The 12,361-nt window shown below is 40.6% G+C and overlaps 1 protein-coding gene across 1 annotated transcript in view; it reads right to left on the bottom strand.

Annotated features, from left to right (window-relative positions):
• Positions 1-7,034: 7,034 nt before the first annotated feature.
• Positions 7,035-12,361, bottom strand: part of PURB (purine rich element binding protein B) — an 18,247-nt gene continuing 12,920 nt past the window's right edge. Inside the window, exon 6 of the mRNA XM_008066879.2 lies at positions 7,035-12,356. Coding sequence (XP_008065070.2) covers positions 12,046-12,356 — 311 coding nt within the window. The 3' untranslated portion in view covers positions 7,035-12,045. The remainder of the gene's footprint in view (positions 12,357-12,361) is intronic.

The following is a 12,361-nucleotide window of genomic DNA, read 5'->3' as shown; positions in this document are numbered from 1 at the left end:
GAGGCTGCGGTGGCCAGGAGCGGCCACTGCACTCCAGTCTGGGCGACCGAGTGAGACTTCAACTCAAAAAGAAAAAAAAGAAATCCTGGGTTTCAGTAATCTTCCTGCCTCAGTATCTCAGGAATCTGGAACTATGAGTGTGTGCCACCACACTTGACTTTTTTGATTTTTTTTTTCAGCTACTCTATCCTAAAAATATTGATAAGTGTGATGTGACTTTCCACAGTGCCCACAGGGTCCTGGAGAGCTTTGTGGAGCACCTGTGCATTTGGTATGTGCCATCTCAGGCTCATAGCACTGGAGAGAGTGAGAAGTTTGTCCTTTCTGTGGCACATGGTGTCAAGTAAAGGAAGGTAAGAGGGCTGGCTTACATGTGAGTTTGCTCTTTTCATTACCTAACTCGGAGGCCTTAGTTGGGCCCACCGAGAGGTCTACATAAAGCACAATGGAGGTCGATGAGAAGTTATACACTGTGTGGGGAATCTTCTCTTTCACGGTTTCAGTGGGGCTGTCTCTTGTAAGGAATTAAGGCCTGAGTCAGGAATGATGCAAATTAGATTATCTCATGCTTGGATGGAGGCCTGGTTAATAGCTCGGGAGCCTGCTTACTCCTTTTTTTTTTTTTTTGAGTTGGAGTCTCACTCTGTTCCCCGGGGACTCTTGGCCACCGCAGCCTTGACCTGCTGGGTTCAGGTGATCCTTCTGCCTCAGGTTTCCAGGCAGCTGGAACTACAGGCATGCGCCACCATGCCCAGTTAATTTTTTTTTAAATTTATTGTAGAGATGAGGTCATTGCCAAGTTGCCCAGGCTGGTCTCAAACCCATGAGCTCAGGCAATCCTCTCACCTCGGCCTCCCAGTGATGGGATTATAGGTGTGAGCCACTGCACCTGGCCGGAGATTGCTTATTCCTAAAAGCTTTCTCCTGCTTTTTCTCCTGATCCACTAAATTTTAAGTTCCTTTTGAATGACCATGTTCTCTATGCCTAGCATAATGCCTGCCATATAGTAGCTACCCAATCATCAACTCAGTGAACAAATTGACAAATGACCTGCCCTAAGAATGGTTATGAGATTTTAGTTCTGGCCACCAGGTGGCTCTCATTTCCCCAAGTCCCAGTGGCTTCTGTAAGCTAGACACTCTGCCAGGACCTTCAGGATTTGTATGTGTAGAAGGTACTTTCCCAGAATTCCACTATTAGTTTAGGATACAGTCAACCTAGTTAACAACATTAAAATACACCAAGGCCGAGCGTGGTGGCTCAAGCCTGTAATCCCAGCACTTTGGGAGGCAGAAGCGAGAGGATTGCCTGAGCCTGCGGGTTCGAGACCAGCTTGGGCAACATGATGAGAACTCGTCTCTACAATAAAAAAAAAAAACTTAGCTGGACGTGGTAGCGTGTGTCTGTAGTTCTGGCTACTTGGAAGGCTGGGGTGGAAGGACTGCTCGAGCCCAGCAGGTCGAGGTTGCAGTGGCCGGGAATGTGCCACTGCACTCCAGCCTGGGTGACAGAGTGAGACTCCAATGTAAAAACCAACCAACCAAACCATTAAATAAAAAAACACCAAAAGTAGGCCAGGCACAGTAGCTCACGCCTGTAATCTTAGCACTTTGGGAGATTGAGGCAAGAGGGTCTCTTGAGTTCAGGAGTTCCAGATCAGACTGGGCAACATAGTGAGACCTCATCTCTACAAAAATTTTTTTAAAAATTAGCTGGGGGTGGTGGTGTGAGCCAGTAACCCCAGTTACTCGGGAAGCTGAGGTGGAAGGATCGCCTGAGTCCAGGAGTTCAAGGCTGTGGTGAATCATGTTTGTGCCACTGTACTCCAGCCTGGGCAGCAGAGTGAGGCAGCAACTCAAACAAAAACAAAAACTATAAAGTAATATCTCTAATCCTTGGGACACTGACTCCAATACAGCTCTTCAGGTTGTAGCGGGCTGAATTTTATTCCATAAACTTGTGCAGTAAAAAATTTCACATGAATATGAAAAATTCAAACCTCCTAAAGGCTGAGCCAGACCCAGTCTCTGCAGGGCTATGGTGGATCAATTCATAAGGGCAGATGTTTCCTGAGACAACTAAGCTAATTTTCGCCAGAACTTGTGTCATTTCTGCAGTTAAGTGTTGTCCTCGAACCAGCAGAATGAGCATTACCGGGAACTGGTTAGAAAGGCAACTTCTCAAGCTCCTTCAGTCCTGCTACCTCAGAAACTAGGCAATCCGTGTCTTAACAAGCCCTGCAAGTGACTCTGATGCACGCTAAGGGTTCTCTGTGGTAGTAAAACCCCAACTTTTCCCAGTTGAGGGGACTACTCACATAATGCTCAAGAATTCCATCTGCAAACTTTTCTCAGGATTATTTTGGAGGTTTAAATGGTAGTGTGGGTAATGCAGCACAGTGGTTGCAGAGGTGAAAGCTGTACATTAAGGAATGTTCTGTTATACCGGGTTTCTTGTTTCCCTCCAGCAGACCTCCAATCCTCTATCCTTTCACCCTTGTTTATATTCTAAACTCCCACAGGCCATTGGTTCTCATCCCTGACTACACACTAGAATCACCTGGGGGAGCTTAAAAACACAAACCACCACCAAACCAAATAAGCCTTGTGTGTGTCCCCCTATGATTCAGATGGTCTGGGGGGGGTGCCTGGGCATCAGTATTCAAAGTTCTTCAGGTGGTTCTGCGGTCAACATGGAGAATCACTGCTAGAGACTGTAGAAGTGGACAAATCAGGAAAATTAAGTATGTGTGTGTTACTTCTGTGTGTGTATGTGTGTGTGTGGAGGGGTATTTCATGGCAAGAGCTTCTAATGTGAAAAAATGTGAGAACTAAAGGATTAATCTCTCTAAACCTATCTATCATGTTCAGAAAGGCATAATTTACATACCAGCCTAGTCCAGTGATTCTCAGAGGGTGATCTGAAATCCCCTTAGGGGTTCCTGACTTTCACGAGTCCAAGTTGTCAAAACTATGTCCATAATATGACCGTTAATTTGCTTTTTCTACTTTCCTTCTTTCACAGGCTTATAGTGGAGTTTTCCAAAGGCTAAATGATGTGGTATCATTGCTCTGATAGTGAATGGAATGTGTTTTTTGTTTTTGAGTGGAAGTCTTACTCCGTCGCCCAGGCTGGAGTGCAGTGGCATGCTCAAGGCCACCGCTGCTTTGACCTGCTGGGTTCAGGCCAGCCTCCTGCTTCAGTCTTCCAAGTAGCTTGAACTACAGGCGTGCGTCACCAAGCCCGGCTAATTTTTTTGATTTACTGTAGAGACAAGGTCTTGCCTAGTTGTCAAGGTGAGTCTTGAACCCATGGGCTCAGGCAATCCTCTTGGCTTCCCAAGTGCTGGGATTATAGGCATGAGCTACCATGCCTAGCTTATGCTTGTTATTTTTGTCTTGCAAGTGTTCAAATTTCTAATATGATACTTATATCTCAGAAAAATAAAAGCTCCTTGGAGTTATTCAGTAAGCTTAAGTGTAAAGGAGGTCGTAAAGCCAAAAAGCTTAGGAACCTCTGGCCAGGATAGACACGATAACCTTTTAACATTAGGTCAAGTGAAGGTTGGCCTCATTTACCTCCTAAGTAGTTACAATTTTAGTGTTCTATTTACAAATATTTATAGGGTTATAGGTGGAGGGGACCTTATAAAATTAAAGGTGTGGCGTCTCTTGAACTGGAAATCAGAAGAAAGAAAACTTGAGACAGCACGGTCAAGCTACTGTAAATGATGGGAAAAAATTAGGGGAAGCAACTGCCTTTCTGGTTATGAACCAAAACATAAAACTAGCTTGCAATTTTGATTTACTCCACAAAATACTTCCTAGAAAAAGACTATGGGAACCCAGAAGTTCAAATGTGCAGTGATTTTCACGTCACTGCAAGTGGAAATCCCCCAACTCCACACCCATCTGTGAGCCCAGCAAAAGACCTTTCCCTCCCCCACTGTCACACCATTCTTTCAATTAGAGACACCAGCACAAGATTGTCATTCACTTTTCCGCATACTTTATTTGTTACAAACATACAATTTTTTAAATATAGACTGTAAAACTCCATTTGCAAAAGTCTATTGTAAGGAGTGCACACCAGCAGGAAGGATTCTTAAACAGTTTTTTCTCTATGAGTTTTTCTGTCAGTTTTGCTAGTTAGTGGTAAATACGGGACCCGCCATTTTTACAGACCTGTCTGAAGCTTCTGGCTGTATTCACATTGCTCTTTTGAAGCAGCCCTGCTCCTCTCAAAATTGATCAGAATCTGAGCTTCAACCTACAGGCAGTGAGTTCAACAGCCCGTCTGGACTCTGCATTTGAACGGTTTTCAGGAAGTATGATTTCTGAATGGGTACTGCACTTCACGGATTTGTTTTAATTGCCCATGCAGCTCTATGTTTGTTAAAGTGCATTCTTCTTTTAAAAAATAAGCAAGAGGAATAATCTTTACTCTTTTAACCAAGGTACTTAAAAAAATGAACTTTTTGGTCTCTCAGCAGATATTCCCAAATTGATCCTATCACTACAAATTTTAGTGTTCTATTTACAACATTTATAGGTAGAGGGGACCTTATAAAAATTAAAGGTGCAGCTTCTCTTGAAGCAGAAATCAGTTCTACAAATTCATATATAGGAATACACACTTGGTTTACAATGCATAAGCATGTGGGTATTTACACAGAAATTGAAGACATCCCCAAAACCCCTAATTTCTAACATAAACTCTAACCGTACATCTAGATAAGGAAGCTGTCGCCTGCTATCAAGATTTGGTTTTGGTTCATTCAAATTATTTTGCTACTGGCAGGACATCAATACCAGCTTCAGAGTCAAAGGAAGTCACTGACAGATATACGATTGGCAGTGAAGATTCCTATAGAACGGATAAGTGTTATCTGGAAATATATCAGATGACAGATGTATTTTTTTTAAATGATCTTGGAAAAACATCTGCACGAAGGCCCAAAATGAAGAGTAAATCCACTCTAATACAATTGTCCTAGAGCTTCAAAAAAAGTAAGTTCAAATACACTAGCAACCTTACTACTCAAATATTGGTAAGTCATTGAAAAATAACTCATACTTTCTTGCAACCGAAATGTGCAAATCCATAAACTCTTTATCAGTATGTCCCATACTGATTTAAAGTCAATTTGTAGATTTTTGCCTGATAGAAATCCAAAGAGCATTTGTATGGGGGTGATGTGGGCTGGGAGAAGGGTTTGTGCCTATCATCTTATCTGTTAAAAATAAACTCCCAAGCCAGGCACAGTGGCTCATGCCTGTAATCCCAGCACTTTGGAAGGTAGAGGCTAGAGGACTGCCTGAGCTCAGGGGTTCGAGACCAGCTTGGGCAACATGGCAAGACCTCGTCTCTACAATAAATAAAAAAAAATCAGCTGGGCACGGTGGCACATGCCTGTGGTTCCAGCCACTTGGAAGACTGAGGCGGAAGGACTGCCTAAGTCCAGCAGGTCAAGTTGCGGTGGCCGTGAGCGTACCATTGCACCAGGCGACAGAATGAGACTCCAACTCAAAAAACACAACAAAAAATTCCTACAACACAAATGTGTTTAGTGATATAATCAAGTTCTTTGATGTTTTCGGGACCTTCCTTGCAGTTATGTCTCTTAAAAAGGAATGTAACGGGAAGAAATAAACCAGTCGCCATTCTAGTTCCAAATATATTTTTCTCACCAGTCTAATCTTGCAACACTGGGTTAAGACTGGGGACAAAATATTTTGCCTCTAAGAAATGAGATGGGCTGGGCACGGTGGCTCAGCCTGTAAATCCCAGCACTTTGGGAGGCCGAGGCAAGAGCACTGCGTGAGCCCAGGGGTTTGAGACCAGCCTAGGCAACTTGGAGAGACCTCGCCTCTACAATAAATCACAAAAATTAGCCGGGTGAGGTGGCATGTGCCTGTAGTTCCAGCTACTTAGAAAGCTGAGGCAGAAGGATCGCCTGAGCCCAGCAGGTCAAGGCTGCGGTGGCTGTGAGTGTGCCACTGCATTCCAGCCTCGGCGACAGAGTGAGAATTCAACTCAAGGAAAAAAAAAAAGAAATGAGATGGCAGAAATCAATTTTTTGAAAAGCTGAAAAAAGTTACTGAAGATAGGGGAAAAAAAGGACAAACTCATGCCTTCTGCAATATGCTAGTGGACACTGAATAGGTCTATTGCTTTCTCTCCAATACTCTGGGCCCACATTTCATCATACTAAAAAGATTTAAGTCCTCTCTTATCCATGTCAATGATTACTAGACATAGGAAAAATGAAATTTGCTCCTAGACTCAAAATTTCATGTTACTTAAAAGTAGTTACACTCTTAATAAACTTTTTGTTAGACTAATTTATGGAGAAAAATGATAGCTTTAGCCTCTGATAAAGCTCTGCTCTCTTTATTAGAAGTCCCTACTAAGCAGTGAAACTACCAATATGGTAGTTGCTGTTGTTTTAACATGGCTCTACCTATCCCAATTGGAATGTCTAATTCAAGAGGCATGAGTTAGATTTTCAAACGAAAGTAAAAGATTGTGAATAGAGGTGATTGCATTGATGACATATTCCCTATTTCTTTAGGAAATATAAAATACATTCATAAAGGCCTTACTTGAATTAGGGGTCAGATATAAATTGGAAATCACTAGGGTACTCAGTCTCTATGATGCAATTTTACTATTTTCACTTTCCAAATCTAATTTTTAGTACTGACAAATGGACCACTTTTGTTCAAGTAAGAGTCTGTTAAAGTCATCAGTAATAAAACCAAGTTTTAAGACTGAGGACTGGGAATGGTGACTTTAAATAGCAAAGTCAGATATAGCAATAGAACTTACCATTCAAGAGTCCAGTTATCTCTTGAAACTTCTGGGGGCTAATATCTGAAAATCGATGACTTTGTTTTATTAAATTACAAATAGGGAAAATGAATTCATAATTTGCCATTTCCACTTTACATCTGGAATTTCAAACGGGGCACATGACACACTTTTTTCTTTTTTGTATATACTTTTCTTAAGGTAAATGTGATTTTTTTTCTTTTTTCTTTTCTACAAACTATCTCCCCCCTCCCCAGCCCCACCCACACACCCATTGTCCAGTTTATTGAATGGGAGTTGCAACTCTTTAGGAAGACAGCTAATTGATTTACAGTACTCTAAAACCAACCCTGAAAACTGATAATCTCATTCACTTACTACAACTTCAGTGCTGTTGTTGACAGAAAAGAAAAAGTTACCTTAAGGCTCAAGGGAAAGTAACTTATTAAATTGTGAATGCAGCATTGTTTACTCTCCCATCCATTGGAAACTAGCAAAATGCATTCTGGATCAATAATACAAACTTTCTAACATTAGCAAAGATTTCTACTCTTCTTACACAGAGTTAGAACAATATTCATAAGCAGATTATCTAAGGGAGCCTGAGAAACCATGATCCACATCACACACAGATTTCATGTATTTCATGATCAAAAAGTGCTTTATCTTTGAGAAATATGTCAGGGATAAAATGGAAATATACAATGTAAAATCACTTGACACTTTTTCAAGTGAAGTACAAAGTAGAAAAGGAGCAAAAAGATGGAGGCTCTGCTCTATGAACAGGCCTTACACATGTGACTTTTAGGGTATACTAAATTAAAATTGGTTTAAGAATTAATAATAGTGGGATTTTACACCACTATATTTTAAAACCTGAGATTGGACATCAAAGCAGTCAACTTTTATTCATCAGAGCAATTCTGATACTTCCTAAAAATAGAAGACAACTCAATTGAATTAACTCTAGGGTCAAAAACATCAACTTTCCCCAATCAAAAAGGAGACCGATCACAAACATTATACCAAGAGTGCTGCAGAACGACAAACTCTCAGCAAACTAGTCATTTTTACATAAGCAAAAAAGTCACTTCTCTCCTTCCCCTTCTCACCGATCAAGGCCACACTATTTTCAAATGAATATCTACTGAGAGATCAGTTGTGCATTGGACAAAGTACCATAATTGGGTTAAAAATGAAAACAAAATTTACAGTGAAGAATACTTATGTGCATGGCTTACACACTCCAGCTTCTCCTTAATTTCATCCATCTCAAGAGCAAGATAGATGCAAAAAAAGTCACGATGTGTAGATTACATTCTACACCCCTGTGAAGCCAGTCAAGGTCACATTTAACCAAGCATCTTCAGCAACTACAGTGCTTGAAGTGTGTAGCCGTTTACAGACCACTCAATATGAGGGCATTATTATAACCAGCCTCTTTTGCCCACAACCCTGCATTTTCAGATAAGACAGGATAATTGTTTTGTTTTGAGAAAACTGAAGCTTGAATCTCTTAAAAGACCTGCAGTTTACTGCAAAGTAATCCAGAGGTAACAAAGGAAGCAGGTTAATGGCTGCCTGCACCAGAAGCCTCTCAATCATTTTGCAGTAAATAATTATGGAAAGTGACGTGACAAGTAGCCATGTGTGTATCACAGCTACGGTCATTTATACCACCTACATGCCTCCAATAGTTACATAGGGTGTCTGGGTTTTTGGTTTGGTTTTCACTTTAATTTTTGGTGCCATACAGATTTACATTTTGTTTTGTGCAGCATATGCACTGAAAAATTTGCTGACTAGAACTGCTGTTCCACTTGCTAAAATGATTGGTATGGACAATAGAAACCAGAAAAGAGTAGTAGGATCTCTTCACAGATTTTTGTTCTTTTGAGTCTGTTCCTAAAATTTGACTTTTCATCTCTGTAACTATGGTAGTTTGAGAAACAAACCTTCCATCACTTATTTGGAAAAAAGTTTTAGTTAATTCTTAAGAATATGACTATTTTGATTAGTTTGGGCATTTGCCAAACTTAAAACAAGTTCTAAATCGTTCATGGTAACAGCTGAAAAACAAAACGAAAAAGTTGGTTGTTTCTCATAGTCTGTACAATGCCATTATCTGAATTAATAAACAACCATTTTCTTTAATAAGCTCATATTTTCGAATCGCTGTGCTTTTGCAAGTTTCTACTGTCCCTACCCTAGTGACTGGAATGAGGATCAGTGAAATGCTACAATTAATCCACATCCTTCTGCAATCTTCCTGCAGTGGGAAGAGAGGCCATGAACCACCCCCTGCAGGAGAAACAAACCTTAGAGATTGGTTAAGACTTAAAAACCCACCACTATGACATTTACCACTTAATCTTACATAGGCAGGTCAAAATTTTAATATAAATTACTTTTGCCAACACATAGCTTATGCATTCTCTGCTCCTTTTTTTGGAGGATTCTCAAATTGATATCTAAAGATTTACATATGATATATTACTGTTATATGGTCTAATGACTAAGAAAATTTCTCTGGTAACCAAAGCTGATGCCATATATGGTAGTGTTCTTGGCATATACGCTATATGCCCCAGACCACTTCCACATTCTTTCTATTCAGCTAATTATAGCTTAGTAGCCACTGGTGAAGGATTGTGAAGACCCTGTCATTTCTACAGAATAGAAAGGCAAGGCTAGTTACTGCAATTCAGCCAAACAAAAATAAAAGAAAAACGAATAAACCAACTCCTTGAAAAGGAGAGGTACTGCACCTTTGCAAAATTGAACTGGCTCACTGCAGCTGAGCAACAGAACCACCACTGAAGCAAGAAAACAAGTTGGTCTATACAGGAATTGTACATGATTTGAAAATGAAAACGTTACAGCAATCAACTAATAGCTGCAACCTTAATTTTCATTGCTGCCTCAGAGTTTGAAACTTAAACAGTTTCTGCAAACCTAATGCTAGCTTCTTAGCTCCTTTACTAAAACTACTTAGGAATTTGTTCTCCGCAGCAAAGAAATAAACACTCAAAACACATAGGTAAATACAGCAGGACATTATTGAAAACAGCTGCCTTGTAGTACAAAATACAGTACAAGTATACGGATGTCATTAAAACATCAAAAATACTATTGCTCCCATACAATTTAGGAAACATTCTTTGCAACGGAGAAAAATTTAAACGAAAAGCATTAAAAAAATCTGTTTAAAAATTCTACTGTGGATGATGAGTAGAGAAATAGTCTGAAAAGGGCACCAATGTTTGTGGCTCTTCCACTTTTTTTTTTTAAATCTAAGATCAACAATATTCTGCATCATAGTCTATTTTTTTTAAAAAAGCCTAATTTTATATACACAATTATTTCCCACTCTCAGCCACAAATACATGAAAACCTTTTTGTATATTACTCATTTCCCAATAAATACAAAAAGATTGTATAGATCGAATAATACCAAAATAAGATAATAAAAAGGATATGCAATAAATTAAAAAGGCAGCTCAAATAAAGGGCAGGCATGCAGTTAAAAAAAACACTAAGATTGTGGAGGTGTGATTACTTGCCTCCCAGTTGAGAAGGTGTCACACAAAGAATACCTGAAAACTTTGGAAAGAACGTTAGCTCTCATTCAATTCAAAGTTACCTAGGTCTATGACATTTCTAGAAATACCTTTTGATGGGGAGTGGGATTAACTTGATTAGTAAAAATCATTTCTACTGAAAATCCATTTAAAATATAGAAGAGGCGATCCTTGAAAACCCCAACTTTTATTCTTGAAAGACAGCTGGATAAACTGGCAAAAGCCAGTGTGTTGAAATTTCAAGATGGTATAAAAATGCTTCCAGGATATAGTCAGCATATTCACGTTCACTTCAGTTTCATTCACAGATGGATTTCAGCTTCCACCGGGTGCACTGCTTGAATCACTCATCCATCATTTGCCAACTTTGATTGTGAGGTACTGATACAATGGATCAAGTTCTTAAAAATTTACTTTAAAAGAATAAATGATGCTGGAATTCTGGACCTGAGGATCTTTAGTATTTGAACAAATCCACAGATTAAACTGAAGATAAATTAAGACTTCAGTTTTGGTTATTTCCAACTTTTCCGTGAAGACATATATTCCATTAAAGCTCAGGCTTGTAGCCACACTGTTCCTTTTGTAGGTAATCTTCAAGTTTTATGGTTTAAAATCTAGCCAACCAGTGGCTTTAACAGCCGAATTAGCCATAATTCACTGGCTCACACAGTGGAGATCTGGCTCTCATTCATACCTAAGCTATTTCTTGGTAATGATCTCCATATTTAGAGATCAGGGGAAGAACTTTAGTGAGCAGCAACCAATCCACTCAAACAGTTTGCCTTGTGCTTTATGCGTTCTTGTGCCTACCTCAGCAATCCCCAATGTAAAACTGCTTTTATCTTTGAAAAAATTTTGCAACTTTAAAATTATTTTAGTCATGGATTCTAGTACAAGTATTGATATCTGAATCCATTTGCAACCCGGAAAACAATTCTACAAAGAAAAGATATTGGCCTTGGTCCAGGTTCCATGTAAAACCATTTCTTAAAAAATGGATCCAATTTGTTTCTGTATTCTCAGATGATTTCTCGAATTCTTATTTTTAAACTGTCCATGATTATTTCAAGTTGTGTTCCTGTTCATGAACTTGTACTATCAGAACTGGGTAAATGCAAAGGCCTCTCTTCTTGAAGCCTCCATGAAGACCTAGATCCAAAATGCTGATTTCGATGGAGGTGAAGGGATAGACATTACCACAATGAGGCCTAGAGAAATCATTTGGACCAGATTACCCAGGTACAAGACAAATTCAACCGTTATCAATGAGTCTGGGTACTCAGATGTACTCCCTGGTCAGGATGTTCGAGGATCTATTGCCTCCAAGGTTTCTCCGATGGGTTTAGGAACCTCAGTTGGGAAACAACAGAAGCTGAGCCTATTTTGCGCAGGTGAGGAGATGCTGCTGTCCTCTCTTTGCAGGTTGCTGTCAGTTCCTTGGAACTTTACTGCTTTTCTCTAATTGTCCGTGACTGTTCTCTTGTGGTTATTTCTCTTAACTCGAGTATTTTTTGCCGTGTTTCTCCCTTTGGGGCCTCCCTTGCTCCCTCTCCACTGGCTCACCGAGGATGAGCAAGAAGGGGAACTATCTTCTAATCAAGGGGATGGCGGTGGGGTGGGGGAGGCCTGCGGGGGGAGTTGCCTGTCTCAATCCTCATCCACCTCCTCGCCCTCGGACTCTTCGCCACCGCCACTGCCCCCACCACGGCGCTCATAAAGCTTATCCCTCTGTCGCTCCTGGATTTCTTTCATCTCATCCGCATACCGGCAGAAAGCGCCCCCGAACTTGCCCCAGGCTTTGAAGGGCACGGTGATGGCATTGCGGTAGGACGGCTTCACCTCGCTCACTCGCAGGAACACCCCGTACTTGTTGCAGCCCACGTCGAAGAAGAAGCGCTTGGAGTCCACCGTGATGGAGGTGCCCTCCGGCAGCTCCCCGTACAGGCCGCCCCCGGGCCCCCCG

The sequence above is a fragment of the Carlito syrichta genome, unplaced genomic scaffold (assembly GCF_000164805.1).
Source record: "Carlito syrichta isolate Samal-C Ts95f unplaced genomic scaffold, Tarsius_syrichta-2.0.1 Scaffold309173, whole genome shotgun sequence".
Lineage (NCBI taxonomy): Eukaryota > Metazoa > Chordata > Mammalia > Primates > Tarsiidae > Carlito > Carlito syrichta.
The sequence above is the reverse complement of the archived record's forward strand: the minus strand, read 5'-3'. Positions and strand labels throughout refer to the sequence as shown.